Source organism: Oncorhynchus masou, chromosome 32, assembly GCF_036934945.1.
Source record: "Oncorhynchus masou masou isolate Uvic2021 chromosome 32, UVic_Omas_1.1, whole genome shotgun sequence".
NCBI lineage: Eukaryota > Metazoa > Chordata > Actinopteri > Salmoniformes > Salmonidae > Oncorhynchus > Oncorhynchus masou.
The window spans coordinates 84,803,300-84,821,241 of NC_088243.1; the positions used below are offsets into that span (position 1 = coordinate 84,803,300).

Below are 17,942 nucleotides of genomic sequence, written 5' to 3' on the forward strand. Positions count from 1 at the left end.
CCATCAGCAAGGGCATTGAAGATGAAACATGGCTGGGTCTTTCAGCATGGGAATGATCCCAAACACCCCGCCCGGGCAACGAAGGAGTGGCTTCGTAAGAAGCATTTCAAGGTCCTGGAGTGGCCTAGCCAGTCTCCAGATCTCAACCCCATAGAAAATCTTTGGAGGGAGTTGAAAGTCCGTGTTGCCCAGAAACAGCCCCAAAACATCACTGCTCTAGAGGAGATCTGCACGGAGGAATGGGCCAAAATACCAGCAACAGTGTGTGAAAACCTTGTGAAGACTTACAGAAAACGTTTGACCTCTGTCATTGCCAACAAAGGGTATATAACAAAGTATTGAGATAAACTTTTGTTCTTGACCAAATACTTATTTTCCACCATAATTTGCAAAACAATTCTTAAAAAATCCTACAATGTGATTTTTTGGATTTTTTTCCCTCATTTTGTCTGTCATAGTTGAAGTGTACCTATGATGACAATTGCAGGCCTCTCTCGTCTTTTTAAGTGGGAGAACTTGCACAATTGGTGGCTGACTAAATGCTTTTTTGCCCCACTGTATATGCAAGGTAAACATTTTCAGACCCTTTTTAATCGTAAGGGGTTCCAATGGCATTGTCCCCCTCCTTCATTCTAAACACATGATGCGCAAGACAAATGATGGCTATTGTTGTTATTATTGGACTGTTTTTACATCATTAATATACGTTTTATTAATGTTATCCTCTAGTCTGACTTGATATGATGTGAGTCTGTCCATTTAATGATTTAATGTCTTGCTACCAACGTCTTATGAGAAGTTATAATGATTGTCACAACATTTGACACAATAAACTTTGTTGACTTTAAATTTGCGTGAGTCTGACAAATGTATAATACTGTATGTAATTCACTACATCCTATTGATTTTAATATAAAATACACTATATCCTATTGATTTTAATATAATACACTATATCCTATTGATTTTAATATAATACACTATATCCTATTGATTTTAATATAAAATACACTATATCCTATTGATTTTAATATAATATACTATATCCTATTGATTTTAATATAATATACTGTATCCTATTGATTTTAATATATAATACACTATATCCTATTGATTTTAGTATAAAATACACTATATCCTATTGATTTTAATATAATATACTATATCCTATTGATTTTAATATAATATACTATATCCTATTGATTTTAATATAATATACTATATCCTATTGATTTTAATATAATATACTATATCCTATTGATTTTAATATAAAATATACTATATCCTATTGATTTTAGTATAAAATACACTATATCCTATTGATTTCAATATAATACACTGTATGCTATTGATTTTAATATAATATACTATATGCTATTGATTGTATTAATTGGTTTGCACTGTTCATTACAAAGTTCTCTAAACTATCAACATGAGCCAATATAAGGATAATGCTGGAATGATACTAATTGTACTTCGACAGTTCTAGTGGTCGGGTCGGGATGGCATAAGATGGTTTCTTCATTACGCTCATCCATCCACTTGTCCCTTTAATTTGTTTCTCAGCAATGGAAACGGCTCATCCACCATCATCACTAGCCAGTGTTTGATCTTCTGGTAGGATGTACGCATGCGCCCCTCATTGGGTTATCGGAGCTTTCTGGAGTAAGTTGAATGTGCGTTCTCCTCACTCGCATCAAAACTGTTACGATGGGGAAGCTCAGGAAAAACCACTTTGGAATTTTAACGTTTTCGTTCTTTTTTACTTTTATCTGCTGTGCGCAAAGGTAAATTAGAATTTGTGTTATTCAATGACATTGCATGGCATGTATCCTAGGCTATTTAACGCGCCTTCCCGCTGTATCTTGTCTTTAAGTAGGTGTTTGCGTTCCGACCCCTTCTGTTCTGTTTTTCCCCTCAGCGCCAAAGATCTGAGGGATCCCAGTAACATGCCGCTGGTTAAAGACACGGTCGACAGACTGATGAAAGGCTACGACATTCGGTTGAGGCCAGATTTTGGAGGTAGGAAGAAAGACAAAAGGAAAGCAAATCGAGATGATGAATGTCATGTTTGCTGCCATTTATGACGCGCAGTGCTATACATGTTTAATGAATTGCTGCAAAAAACCTCCGGTACAACCCCCCCCCCCCCCCCATGATCAATCTTCCATCCATAGACTAGGCTACCTCTCCAATTACAGGGACATTACAGTGTAATAGCCTACCATCCAAATAATACAGTTTTTCCCCCGTCACCAAAAACCTTTTCCAATGTACCACCTTCAAATGATGAAATAAGACATGCTAGACTATTCTGTGTGAAGAAGAAGGGTCTCTTAACTTGACGATCGATTCTATTCGCAGCTGGTAGCCTATTGAACTTCTGGTTGTCTACCATTCTGTCTGAATGGAACATCATCAAGGGAGTTCCAAATGATGATGCTGATGATTATAGGCATTTTAATTGACGATGATAATCATTAAGACATTGATGAGAGAACGTGGCGATCTATCATTGACAGCAACCTACTGGTAGAATAACGGTACCACATTCTAGAATAACGGTCACCAAATTCTTATTGCTAATTGTTAAATAAATAATCCCCTTCTCCTTTTGTTAATAACCTGTTTTTTCTTCGTATCACAGGTGCGCCGGTGGCAGTGGGGATGAATATAGACATAGCCAGCATAGACATGGTGTCTGAAGTCAATATGGTACGTGCGTTAATATCATCCTCTTTATGTTTCCCAGTATGCCTGGCTGAGTAGATTCGTATAGAGAAACCTATAACGCATTGTCATCCATGTTTGAAAAGGGCACTTAACGCATGTCACGTTCTGCATTGTGGTAAATGATGGTAAACGACGTGGCGGAGTCTGATGATAGTTTGATTCTATAATGGAATCGATTCTCGTGTTGAATAGTGTTCTGTCGTTCAGTGGGCTCAAGCTCCGTCTCAGGCTCTGCATTTACCATTTTTCCGGGCATGGATGGTGGATGTGTGTTGGTTCCCATTTGAATTCAAAACACACGCTCACTGGCGCACTTGTACTGACATCCTTGCGCAGACGGACGGTGGAGGCTGTGGCGTCTTGTCTTTCAGTTACTGGACTGCTATCATTTTATTTGACATGTGGCGCGTTATAACGTCAAGTCAAGAAAACGAAGGGGCAAAATAGCGATATTTCCCAATTTCCCTTTTCTCTCCTAATACAAATTTATTTTCAACGTGATTGCGCCGCGCGCTCCTTTGGGAGAGTTATCTTGCTCGAGCCTCACTTCACTTTGAAGCGAGAGGGGGAGCGCATCATCAGCTACGTAAATTACCCCCCCCCCCTGTCAGATCATGAGTGATGACGTAGACATGTGGTTAATAATGCATGCCTGGACATAGGATGGTAATCACCTGGGTATTTCATCGAGCTCCACTGCACAATGATAAGGTTGCATCCCAAATGACACTCTTCTCCAAAATATAGTGCACTACTTTTTTTAAATTCCATTTACAGTGAACTACTATTGACCAGAGCCCTATGGTTCCCTGGTCAAAAGTAGTGTATTATATAGCGGTCCCAGTTGGGGGGGGGGGGCCTCTGTCTCCATGCTGGAGAAAACCACTAGGTGCACAGACATGGTATGAAGAGGATCTCTCCCTGTATAAGACAGGCATCTTATGTAACACCGTATCAATGGTTTGCTCTGGAGCAGGCTCAGAGGGGACACTTCTGTTCTCCTTATGCAATTGAACTCATATTTGATTCATTGTTGCATTTGACATGGTTTTTGCAGTGGATTTCATTGCAAAGATTACATTTCATTTATCTGAGTGTACATTTTTCCCTAAATAAGATTTGTGTGGTAAGACAGTGCGTTATGTTAGTTGGTTAGATGGCTTGGTTGGTTGCGGCTTGATTCTGTAAGCTCAGTGAGTTGTGTGTTGTTGTGGGGTTTGATTCCTGTGTGGGCCATGTATCCTGAATCACTATAATGCTATAGGTCGGCCTGGATAGAAACATCATCAGCTGAATTACCATAGTACTTCCTGTGAGGAAGGGATGTGGAAGCTAGTTTTGGTTAAAGAGGATGCATCTAGGATGAAAGGGCTGTGGGGGTCCTCTGGGATGTCAACCAGTATTCCTATCCCTCCTCCCCTCTTCACCCCCATCTTCACCTCCCTCCCCCTGTATCTGACCTGGATTTCCATGGAAGCCACCTTCATCTCTCTAAAGGGTGATGTTACATCAAAACTCTGATTTCACATACACTTGCATTCATCAGTAAAAAAAAAACAACAGAACAGAACAGAACAGTAAATTGAGAGAGAGATTGAGAGGGAGAGAGAGTGAGACAGAGAGAGAGAGGGAGAGACACGGAGAGAGAGAAACAGAGAGAGATAGACAGGGAGACAGAGAGACATAGAGAGAGAGAAACAGAGAGAGAGATTGAGAGAGAGACAGAGAGAAAGACACCCCACCCAGATCAGCGAGACACCCTCCCAGACCTGCAGGACCCCCCCTGGACCTACACATAGAGGACCCACGCCAAGAGGAATTACATCCAGACCACCGCACACCCAGACACATCCACACCCCTACCCCAACCAATCAACACCCCCATGTCAAACATGCCCACACCCCATTTAGACCCCATCAGATCAGACCTATGCCACTCCTGCCCACCCCATGCACCCCACCCCCGCAAAGAGGGCCTCAACATGGAAGCCACACATACGCCCAGGTAGTGAGCGGGCAAACAGTCCCAACACCCACTCTCACACTCGCCCAAGCCAATGGCATGTACCAGATGCTCAGCAGGCTCTGCTCACACTTACTGGCCTGAGGCCAAACCACGACCAACAACATTGGACACTTTATGGAACAAAAAGCCTTGACTATTTCATCCTGGAATATCCAAGGCCTGAGGTCATCTGCCTTTGGCCTGAAGAGCAGAAACCCGGACTTCACCAAAGAAATCGGTAATACAGACATTGTCATCCTGCAAGAAACCTGGTATAGAGGAGACAGACCCACTGGATGCCCTCTAGGTTACAGAGAGCTGGTAGTCCCATCCACCAAACTACCAGGTGTGAAACAGGGAAGGGACTCAGGGGGTATGCTAATTTGGTATAGAGCAGACCTAACTCACTCCATTAAATTAATCAAAACAGGAACATTCTACATTTGGCTAGAAATTCAAAAGGAAATTATCCTAACAGAGAAAAATGTCCTCCTGTGTGCTACCTATATCCCCCAACTAGAATCCCCATATTTTAATGAAGACAGCTTCTCCATCCTAGAGGGGGAAATCAATCATTTCCAGGCCCAGGGACATGTACTAGGCTGTGGCGACCTAAATGCCAGAACTGGACAAGAACCTGACACCCTCAGCACACAGGGGGACAAACACCTGCCTGGAGGTGACAGCATTCCCTCCCCCGTATGCCCCCTAGGCACAACTATGACAACATAACCAACAAAAACGGGTCACAACTCCTGCAGCTCTGTCGCACGCTGGGTATGTACATAGTCAATGGTAGGCTTCGAGGGGACTCCTATGGTAGGTACACCTATAGCTCATCTCTTGGCAGTAGTACTGTAGACTACTTTATCACTGACCTCAACCCAGAGTCTCTCAGAGCGTTCACAGTCAGCCCACTGACACCCCTATCAGACCACAGCAAAATCACAGTCTACCTAAACAGAGTAATACTCAATCATGAGGCATCAAAGCCAAAGGAACTGAGTAACATTAAGAAATGCTATAGATGGAAGGATAAACGTTCCACTGTAATAGTGAAGGTGTAAACTTGGCAGTAGAAATCTTAACAGTATATTTGACCTCTCAGCTTCCCTATCAAATCTAAAAATCTCAAATAGAAAACCGAAGAAAATTAACAACAATGACAAATGGTTTGATGAAGAATGCAAAAATCTAAGAAAGAAATTGAGAAACCTGTCCAACCAAAAACATAGAGACCCGGAAAACCTGAGTCTACGCCTTCACTATGGTGAATCACTAAAACAATACAGAAATACACTACGGAAAAAGAAGGAACAGCATGTCAGAAATCAGCTCAATGTAATTGAAGAATCCATAGACTCTAACCACTTCTGGGAAAATTAGAAAACACTAAACAAACAAAAACACGAAGAATTATCTATCCAAAATCGAGATGTATGGGTAAACCACTTCTCCAATCTTTTTGGCTCTATAACAAATAATAAAGAGCAAAAACATATACATGATCAAATACAGATCTTAGAATCAACTATTAAAGACTACCAGAACCCACTGGATTCTCCAATTACATTGAATGAGTTACAGGACAAAATAAAAACCCTCCAACCCAAAAAGGCCTGTGGTGTTGATGGTATCCTCAATGAAATGATCAAATATACAGACAACAAATTCCAATTGGCTATACTAAAACTCTTTAACATCATCCTTAGCTCTGGCATCCTCCCCAATATTTGGAACCAAGGACTGATCACCCCAATCCACAAAAATGGAGACAAATTCAACCCTAATAACTACCGTGGAATATGCATCAACAGTAACCTTGGGAAAATCCTCTGCATTATCATTAACAGCAGACTCGTACACTTCCTCAATGAAAACAATGTACTGAGCAAATGTCAAATTGGCTTTTTACCAAATTACCGTACAACAGACCATGTATTCACCCTGCACACCCTAATTGACAACCAAACAAACCAAAACAAAGGCAAAGTCTTCTCATGCTTTGTTGATTTCAAAAAAAGCCTTTGACTCAATTTGGCATGAGGGTCTGCTATACAAACTGATGGAAAGTGGTGTTGGGGGTAAAACATACGACATCATAAAATCCATGTACACAAACAACAAGTGTGCGGTTAAAATTGGCAAAAAACACACAAATTTCTTCACACGGGGTCATGGGGTTAGACAGGGATGCAGCTTAAGCCCCACCCTCTTCAACATATATATCAACGAACTGGCGCGGGCACTAGAAAAGTCTGCAGCACCCGGCCTCACCCTACTAGAATCTGAAGTCAAATGTCTGCTGTTTGCTGATGATCTGGTGCTTCTGTCACCAACCAAGGAGGGCCTACAGCAGCACCTAGATCTTATGCACAGATTCTGTCAGACCTGGGGCCTGACAGTAAATCTCAGTAAGACCAAAATAATGGTGTTCCAAAAAAGGTCCAGTCACCAGGACCCCCATACAAATTCCATCTAGACACTGTTGCCCTAGAGCACACAAAAAACTATACATACCTTGGCCTAAACATCAGCGCCACAGGTAACTTCCACAAAGCTGTGAACGATCTGAGAGACAAGGCAAGAAGGGCATTCTATGCCATCAAAAGGAACATAAATCTCAACATACCAATTAGGATTTGGCTAAAAATACTTGAATCAGTCATAGAGCCCATTGCAATTTATGGTTGTGAGGTCTGGGGTCCGCTCACCAACCAAGACTTCACAAAATGGGACAAACACCAAATTGAGACTCTGCACGCAGAATTCTGCAAAAATATCCTCCGTGTACAACGTAGAACACCAAATAATGCATGCAGAGCAGAATTAGGCCGATACCCACTAATTATCAAAATCCAGAAAAGAGCTGTTAAATTCTTTAACCACCGAAAAGGAAGCGATTCCCAAACCTTCCACAACAAAGCCATCACCTACAGAGAGATGAACCTGGAGAAGAGTCCCCTAAGCAAGCTGGTCCTGGGGCTCTGTTCACAAACACACCCCACAGAGCCCCATGACAGCAGCACAATTAGACCCAACCAAATCATGAGAAAACAAAAAGATAATTACTTGACACATTGGAAAGAATTAACAAAAAACCAGAGCAAACTAGAATGCTATTTGGCCCTACACAGAGAGTACACAGCGGCAGAATACCTGACCACTGTGACTGACCCAAAATTAAGGAAAGCTTTGACTATGTACAGACTCAGCGAGCATAGCCTTGCTATTGAGAAAGGCCGACGTAGGCAGACATGGCTCTCAAGAGAAGACAGGCTATGTGCTCACTGCCCACAAAATGAGGTGGAAACTGAGCTGCACTTCCTAACCTCCTGCCCAATGTATGACCATATTAGAGAGACATATTTCCCTCAGATTACACAGATCCACAAAGAATTCGAAAACAAATCCAATTTTGAAAAACTCCCATATCTACTGGGTGAAATTCCACAGTGTGCCATCACAGCAGCAATATTTGTGACCTGTTGCCACGAGAAAAGGGCAACCAGTGAAGAACACGCACCATTGTAAATACAACCCATATCTATGCTTAATTATTTTATCCTGTGTCCTTAACCATTTGTACATTGTAAAAACACTGTATATATATAATATGACATTTGTAATGTCTTTATTGTTTTGAAACTTCTGTATGTGTGATGTCTACTGTTCATTTTTATTGTTTATTTCACTTTATATATTATCTACCTTACTGGCTTTGGCAATGTTAACACATGTTACCCATGCCAATAAAGGCCCTTGAATTGAATTGAATTGAAAGAGAAACAGAGAGAGAGAGAGAGAGAGAGAGAGAGAGAGAGAGACACAGAGAGAGAGAGAGAGAGAGAGACACAGAGAAACACAGAGAGAGAGACACAGAGAAACACAGAGAGAGAGAGAGCCAGCCACTCAGAGTGTAACAAAACTGTGCACGACATAATGAACAGAACAGAACAGTGAACGGAGAGAGAGATTGAGAGAGAGAGAGAGAGAGAGCGAGGGAGAGAGAAAGACAGAGACAGAGACAGAGACAGAGAGAGAGAGAGAGAGAGAGAGAGAGAGAGAGACAGGGAGAGGGAGAGAGAGAGAGTGACAGAAGAGCGAGAAAGAGACAGAGAGACAGAAGAGAGAGAGAGAGACAGACAATGAGAGAGAGAGAGAGAGAGAGAGAGAGAGACAGAAGAGAGAGATACAGAAGAGTCCCCTAAGCAAGCTGGTCCTGGGGCTCTGTTCACAAACACAAACAGACCCCACAGTGTCCCAGGACAGCAACACAATTAGACCCAACCAAATTATGAGAAAACAAAAAGATAATTACTTGACACACTGGGAAGAATGAACAAAAAAACAGAGCAAACTAGAATGTTATTTGGCCCTAAACAGAGAGTACAGTGGTAGAATACCTGACCACTGTGACTGACCCAAACTTAAGGAAAGCTTTGACTATGTACAGACTCAGTGAGCATAGCCTTGCTATTGAGAAAGGCCGCTGTAGGCAGACATGGCTCTCAAGAGAAGACAGGCTATGTGCACACTGCCCACAAAATGAGGTGGAAACTGAGCTGCACTTCCTAACCTGCTGTCCAATGTACAGTGGGGAGAACAAGTATTTGATACATTGCCGATTTTGCAGGTTTTCCTACTTACAAAGCATGTAGAGGTCTGTCATTTTTTTATCATAGGTACACTTCAACTGTGAGAGACGTAATCTAAAACAAAAATCCAGAAAATCACATTGTATGATTTTTAAGTAATTAATTAGCATTTTATTGCATGACATAAGTATTTGATACATCAGAAAAGCAAAACTCAATATTTGGTACAGAAACCTTAGTTTGCAATTACAGAGATCATACGTTTCCTGTAGTTCTTGACCAGGTTTGCACACACTGCAGCAGGGATTTTGGCCCACTCTTCCATACAGACCTTCTCCAGATCCTTCAGGTTTCGGGGCTGTCGCGGGGCAATACGGACTTTCAGCTCCCTCCAAAGATTTTCTATTGGGTTCGGTTCTGGAGACTGGCTAGGCCACTCCAGGACCTTGAAATGCTTCTTACGGAGCCACTCCTTAGTTGCCCTGGCTGTGTGTTTCGGGTCGTTGTCATGCTGGAAGACCCAGCCACGACCCATCTTCAATGCTCTTCCTGAGGGAAGGAGGTTGTTGGCCAAGATCTCGCGATACATGGCCTCATCCATCCTCCCCTCAATACGGTGCAGTTGTCCTGTCCCTTTTGCAGAAAAGCATCCCCAAAGAATGATGTTTCCACCTCCATGCTTCACGGTTGAGATGGTGTCTTGGGGTTGTACCCATCCTTCTTCTTCCTCCAAACACGGCGAGTGGAGTTTAGACCAAAAAGCTCTATTTTTGTCTCATCAGACCAAATGACCTCCTCCCATTCCTCCTCTAGATCATCCAGATGGTCATTGGCAAACTTCAGATGGTCCTGGACATGCGCTGGCTTGAGCAGGGGGACCTTGCGTGCGGTGCAGGATTTTAATCTTTCACGGCGTAGTTTGTTACTAATGGTTTTCTTTGAGACTGTAGTCCCAGCTCTCTTCAGGTCATTGACCAGGTCCTGCCGTGTAGTTCTGGGCTGATCCCTCACCTTCCTCATGATCATTGATGCCCCACGAGGTGAGATCTTGCATGGAGCCCCAGACCGAGGTTGATTGACCATCATCTTGAACTTCTTCCATTTTCTAATAATTGCGCCAACAGTTGTTGCCTTCTCACCAGTTGTTGCCTTCTTGCCTATTGTCCTGTAGCCCATCCCAGCCTTGTGCAGGTCTACATTTTTTCCCCTGATGTCCTTACACAGCTCTCTGGTCTTGGCCATTGTGGAGAGGTTGGAGTCCGTCTGATGAGTGTGTGGACAGTTGTCTTTTATACAGGTACCGAGTTCAAGCAGGTGCAGTTAATACAGGTAATGAGTGGAGAACAGGAGGGCTTCTTGTTATGGCTGCAATCCCAATACCGGGATCGATATGACAACTACCAGTGAAAATAGAGGGTGCCAAATTCAAACCACAGAAATTTAATAATTTAATAAAGCACTACAAACGATTATGTTAGGTCTCCACCAAACCACAATAAGCACAGCCATTTTCCAGCGAAATATAGCTTTCACAAAATGCAGAAATAAAGATAAAAGTAATCACTAACCTTGAATTATCTTCATCAGATGACACACATTGGACTTCATGTTACACAATCCATGCATGTTTTGTTTGATAAAGTTCATATTTATGAACTTTTACATTGGCTATTTAGATTCACTAGTTCCAAAAACATCAAGTGATTTTGCATAGCCACTTCGTTTCAACAGAAATACTCATCATAAATGTAGATGATAATACAAGTTATACACATGGAATTATAGATATACCTCTCCTTAATGCAACCGCTGTGTCAGATTTCAAAAAAAGTTTACGGAAAAAGCAACACATGCAATAATCTGAGACGGCGCTCAGAACAGAAGCCAAATTAGCCGCCATGTTGGAGTCAACAGAAACCAGAAAATACATGATAACTGTTTCCTTACCTTTGATGAACTTCACCAGAATGCAGTCCTAGGAATCCCAGGTCCACAATAAATGCTTGATTTGTTCAAAAATGTCCGTTATTTATGTCCAATTAGCTACTTTGTTTAGCGCGTTTGGTAAACAATTCCAAAGTCACAAAGCTCGTCCACTATAACGTGACGAAATGTCCAAAAGTTCCGTAACAGTCAGTAGAAACATATCAAACGATGTACTGAATCAATCTTTAGAATGTTTGTCACGCCTTGGTCTTAGTATTTTGTGTTTTCGTTAATTAGTTGGTCAGGCCAGGGTGTGACATGGGTTTATGTTGTTGTATTTCGTAGTGGGGTTTTTTAGTTATTGGGATTGCGGCTGAGTATGGGTGTTGCATAGGTTTGGCTGCCTGAGGCGGTTCTCAATCAGAGTCAGGTGATTCTCGTTGTCTCTGATTGGGAACCGTATTTAGGTAGCCTGGGTTTCACTTTGTATTTCGTGGGTGATTGTTCCTGTCTCTGTGTAGTGTTCACCAGATAGGCTGTAATTAGGTTTCACGTTCCGTTTTGTTGTTTTTGTATTTGTCTTAGTTATTTCATGTACCGCGATTTCATTTCATTAAAAAACATGAGTAACCAACACGCTGCATTTCGGTCCGACTTTCTTGCGACAAACGAAGAACGCCGTTACAATGTTGTTTACATATATCTTGAATAACGTTCCAACCGGAGAATTAGAATGACTTCAGATGACCAGTGGAACGCAGGCCCATCTCCTGTGAACATGCATGATGAAAGCATGGTCAACTCGTGGCAGTGGTGACTATTTCCTGTCTCATTCGACCCCCCTTCACATTAGAGTCATCAGACAAAGTTCTATTGACTGTTGACATCTAGTGGAAGGCGTAGGAAGTGAAAACTCATCCAATTCTCGCTGTAATTTCAATGAGAGCTTGGTTGAAGATCTGCCACCCCAGAAAAAAAACAGGAAGTGGAATTTCTCCGGTTTTTGCCTGCTATATGAGTTCTGTTATACTCACAGACAAAATTCAAACAGTTTTAGAAACGCCAGAGTGTTTTCTATCCAATACTAATAATACTATGCATATATTAGCAACTGGGACTGAGGAGCAGGCCATTTACAAGGGACACCTTTTCATCCAAGCTACTCAATACTGCCCCTGCAGCCATACAAAGTTAAAGAAAAACTAACATGTCTGTGAGAGCCAGAATTCTTACTGGTTGGTAGGTGATCAAATACTGATGTCATGCAATAAAATGCTAATTAATTACTTAAAAATCATACTGATTTTCTGGATATTTGTTTTAGATTCCGTCTCTCACAGTTGAAGTGTACCTGTGATAAAGATTACAGACCTCTACATGCTTTGTAAGTAGGAAAACCTGCAAAAATGGGCAGTGTATCAAATACTTGTTCTCCCCACTGTATGACTATATTAGAGACACATATTTCCCTCAGATTACACAGATCCACAAAGAATTTGAAAACAAACCCAATTTTGATAAACTCCTATATCTACTGGGTGAAATTTCACAGTGTGCCATCACAGCAGCAAGATTTGTGACCTGTTGCCATAAGAAAAGGGCAACCAGTGAAGAACAAACACCATTGTAAATACAACCCATATTTATGCTTATTTATTTTTATTTATTTTGATTGTTTATTTCACTTTTGTATATTATCTACCTCACTTGCTTTGGCAATGTTAACACATGTTTCCCTTGCCAATAAAGCCCCTTGAATTGAATTGAGAGAGACAGAGAGTGTGACAGATAGAGAGAGAGCGAGAGAGACAGAGAGAGACAGAGAGGGAGAGTGATACAGGAGAGAGGCAGGAGAGAGACAGAGACAGGGAGAGAGAGAGAGAGAGAGAGAGAGAGAGAGAGAGAGAGAGAGAGAGGAGAGAGACGGAGACAGGGAGAGCGAGAGAGACAGAGAGAGAGACAGAGACAGGGAGAGAGAGACATAGACAGGAGAGAGACAGGAGAGAGAGAGCGAGAGAGAGAGACCGAGACAGGGAGAGAGAGACAGAGAGAGATACAGAGACAGGGAGACAGAGACATAGACAGAGAGTGAGAGAGAGACAGGAGAGAGACATAGACAGGAGAGAGACAGGAGAGAGAGAGCGAGAGAGAGAGACCGAGACAGGGAGAGAGAGACAGAGAGAGATACAGAGACAGGGAGACAGAGACATAGACAGAGAGTGAGAGAGAGACAGGAGAGAGACAGAGACAGAGACAGGAGAGAGAGGGACAGAAGAGACAGGGAGAGAGAGAGAGACAGGAGAGAGAGACAGGAGAGAGAGAGACAGGAGAGAGAGACAGGAGAGAGACAGGGAGAGAGAGAGAGAGACAGGAGAGAGAGAGACAGGAGAGAGGCAGGAGAGAGAGAGCGAGAGAGACAGGGAGAGAAAGACAGGAGAGAGAGAGAGACAGACAGAGACAGGGAGAGAGAGACAGAAGAGAGAGACAGGAGAGAGACACGAGAGCGAGAGAGAGACAGAGACAGAGAGAGAGGGAGAGAGAGACAGAGAGAGACAGAGAGAGAGAGAGAGACAGAGAGAGACAGACAGAGAGGGAGAGAGAGACAGAGAGGGAAAGAGAGACAGGAGAGAGACAGGGGAGTGAAAGAGACAGAGAGAGACAGAGACATGGAGAGAAAGACATAGAGGGAGATAGAGAGAGACAGAGACAGAGAGAGACAGAGAGAGAGCCACAGAGAGAGAGAGAGAGAGAGAGAGAGAAAGAGACAGAGACAGAAAGAGTGAGAGAGAGAGAGAGAGAGAGAGAGAGAGAGAGAGAGAGAGAGAGAGAGGGGTGAGGACTGACGTCATGCCAACTCCCTGTAGCTATGAGAACATTCATCTCATTTCCTTTCACGGAGGAGAGAGAATTGGCTTGCAGGGCAGGAGCATGCATCTCCTCTCTTCCGCTCATCCTCTCTTCCAAAACGGCTGCCGACACATTTAGATGAAATGAAAACTGCAAAAAATAATCTCCCTCCCTCCCGCCCTCTATCTCTCTCTGTCTCTGTCTCTCTTTCCTTCCCTCTCCCTCCCTCCCGCCCTCTATCTCTCTCTGTCTCTGTCTCTCTTTCCTTCCCTCTCCCCCCCTCGCGCTCTCTATCTTTCTCTGTCTCTGTCTCTGTCTCTCTTTCCTTCCCTCTCCCTCCCTCCCACCCTCTATCTCTATCTCTCTCTCTCTCTGTCTCCCTTTCCTTCCCTCTCCCTCCCTCCCGCACTCTATCTCTCTCTGTCTCTGTCTCTGTCTCTGTCTCTCTTTCCTTCCCCTCCCTCCCTCCCTCCCCCTCCCTCCCTCCCTCCCTCCCTCCCTCCCTCCCTCCCTCCCTCCCCTCCCTCCCTCCCTCCCTCCCTCCCTCCCTCCCTCCCTCCCTCCCTCCCCCTCCCTCCCTCCCTCCCTCCCTCTATCGCTCTCTGTCTCTGTCTCTCTTTCCTTCCCCCCCTCCCTTCCCTCCCGCCCTCTATCTCTCTCTGTCTCTGTCTCTCTTTCCTTCCCCCTCCCTCCCTCCCTCCCTCCCTCCCTCCCTCCCTCTCCCTCCCTCCCTCCCTCCCTCCCTCCCTCCCTCCCTCCCTCCCTCCCTCCCTCCCTCCCTCCCTCCCTCCCTCTATCTCTATCTCTCTCTGTCTCTGTCTCTCTTTCCTTCCCTCTCCCTCCCTCCCTCCCTCCCTCCCTCCCTCCCTCCCTCCCTCCCTCCCTCCCTCCCTCCCTCCCTCCCTCCCTCCCTCCCTCCCTCTATCTCTCTCTGTCTCTGTCTCTGTCTCTCTTTCCTTCCCTCTCCCTCCCTCCCTCTATCTCTCTCTGTCTCTGTCTCTGTCTCTCTTTTCCTTCCCTCTCCCTCCCTCCCGCCCTCTATCTCTCTCAGTCTCTGTCTCTGTCTCTCTTTCCTTCCCTCTCCCTCCCTCCCGCCATCTATCTCTCTCTGTCTCTGTCTCTGTCTCTCTTTCCTTCCCTCGCCCTCCCTCCCGCCCTCTATCTCTCTCTCTCTCTGTCTCTGTCTCTCTTTCCTTCCCTCTCCCTCCCGCCCGCCCTCTATCTATCTCTGTCTCTGTCTCTCTTTCCTTCCCTCTCCCTCCCTCCCTCCCACCCTCTATCTCTCTCTGTCTCTGTCTCTCTTTCCTTCCCTCTCCCTCCCTCCCTCCCGCCCTCTATCTCTCTCTCTGTCTCTGTCTCTGTCTCTCTTTCCTTCCCTCTCCCTCCCTCCCACCCTCTATCTCTCTCTGTCTCTGTCTCTCTTTCCTTCCCTCTCCCTCCCTCCCGCCCTCTATCTCTCTCTTTCTCTGTCTCTGTCACTCTTTCCTTCCCTCTCCCTCCCTCCCACCCTCTATCTCTCTCTGTCTCAGTCTCTGTCTCTCTTTCCTTCCCTCTCCCTCCCTCCCGCCCTCTATCTCTCTCTGTCTCTGGCTCTGTCTCTCTTTCCTTCCCTCTCCCTCATTCTCCCCTCTCTCTCTCCCTCTCACTTGCCATCGGCCCACACATAGTCATTATTACCTTTTGAATGTGAATCCTCCTCTCATGTTTATGTAACAACCTTCTAACAACAGACAGGTTGGTGATACTGTAGTTTCTCTCTGTCTCATATAACAACAGACAGGTTGTTGGTGGTACCTGTCTGTTACAGGTTGTTGGTGGTACTGGGTTCCAGAGCCAGCTTCAAACAGACAGGTTGTTGGTGGTACTGGGTTCCAGAGCCAGCTTCAAACAGACATGTTGTTGGTGGTACTGGGTTTCAGAGCCAGCTTCAAACAAACATGTTGTTGGTTGTACTGGAGTTCCAGAGCCAGCTTCAGACAGACAGGTTGTTGGTGGTACTGGGTTTCAGAGCCAGCTTCAAACAGACAGGTTGCTGGTGGTACTGGGTTTCAGAGCCAGCTTCAAACAAACAGGTTGTTGGTGGTACTGGGTTTCAGAGCCAGCTTAAAACAGACAGGTTGTTGGTGGTACTGGGTTCCAGAGCCAGATTCAAACAGACAGGTTGTTGGTGGTACTGGGTTTCAGAGCCAGCTTCAGACAGACAGGTTGTTGGTGGTACTGGGTTTCAGAGCCAGCTTCAAACAAACAGGTTGTTGGTGGTACTGGGTTTCAGAGCCAGCTTCAAACAGACAGGTTGTTGGTGGTACTGGGTTTCAGAGCCAGCTTCAAACAGACAGGTTGCTGGTGGTACTGGGTTCCAGAGCCAGCTTCAAACAGACAGGTTGCTGGTGGTACTGGGTTCCAGAGCCAGCTTCAAACAGACAGGTTGTTGGTGGTACTGGGTTTCAGAGCCAGCTTCAAACAGACAGGTTGCTGGTGGTACTGGGTTTCAGAGCCAGCTTCAAACAGACAGGTTGTTGGTGGTACTGGGTTTCAGAGCCAGCTTCAAACAGACAGGTTGCTGGTGGTACTGGGTTTCAGAGCCAGCTTCAAACAGACAGGTTGCTGGTGGTACTGGGTTTCAGAGCCAGCTTCAAACAAACAGGTTGTTGGAGGTACTGGGTTTCAGAGCCAGCTTCAAACAGACAGGTTGTTGGTGGTACTGGGTTCCAGAGCCAGCTTCAAACAGACAGGTTGCTGGTGGCTCCTCTGTCTTTCTCCTTCTCAGATCTCCAGTCTTGAAGACTGAAGCTAAGTTGAGGGTTGGAGTCATGTCCATCTTAATGACATAAAGCAAAACAAATTCCAATTCTACATTTTCCATATTTGAAAGGATTATCCAGCCTAAAAGAAATCAATGGGGCAAGAGTCTGATTAAACATAAGAAACCATATAATCTCTATTGCAACCCCCCTGGGGCGGCAGGGTAGCCTAGTGGTTAGAGCGTTGGACTAGTAACCGGAAGGTACAAATCTGTCGTTCTGCCCCTGACACAGACACATCACTATAATACCCCCCCCCCACCACACAGACACATCACTATAATACCCCCCCCCCCACCACACAGACACATCACTATAATACCCCCCCACCACACAGACACATCACTATAATACCCCCCACCACACAGACACATCACTATAATACCCCCCCCCCCACACAGACACATCACTATAATACCCCCCCCCACACAGACACATCACTATAATACCCCCCCACCACACAGACACATCACTATAATACCCCCCCCCCACCACACAGACACATCACTATAATACCCCCCCCACCACACAGACACATCACTATAATACCCCCCCCCCACCACACAGACACATCACTATAATACCCCCCCACCACCACACAGACACATCACTATAATACCCCCCCCACCACACAGACACATCACTATAATACCCCCCCCACCACACAGACACATCACTATAATACCCCCCCACACAGACACCATACAGACACATCACTATAATACCCCCCCCACCACACAGACACATCACTATAATACCCCCCCCACCACACAGACACATCACTATAATACCCCCCCCCACCACACAGACACATCACTATAATACCCCCCCACCACACAGACACATCACTATAATACCCCCCCCCACCACACAGACACATCACTATAATACCCCCCCCACCACACAGACACATCACTATAATACCCCCCCCACCACACAGACACATCACTATAATACCCCCCCCACCACACAGACACATCACTATAATACCCCCCCCCCACCACACAGACACATCACTATAATACCCCCCCA

General features: G+C 44.8%; 1 protein-coding gene across 1 annotated transcript in view; it reads left to right on the forward strand.

The window, feature by feature from the left end:
- Positions 1-1,657: 1,657 nt before the first annotated feature.
- The window catches only part of LOC135526724 (gamma-aminobutyric acid receptor subunit beta-2-like), a 145,743-nt gene continuing 129,458 nt past the window's right edge, over positions 1,658-17,942 (forward strand). The window contains exons 1-3 of the mRNA XM_064955332.1: positions 1,658-1,787; positions 1,922-2,022; positions 2,648-2,715. Coding sequence (XP_064811404.1) covers positions 1,675-1,787; positions 1,922-2,022; positions 2,648-2,715 — 282 coding nt within the window. The 5' untranslated portion in view covers positions 1,658-1,674. The remainder of the gene's footprint in view (positions 1,788-1,921; positions 2,023-2,647; positions 2,716-17,942) is intronic.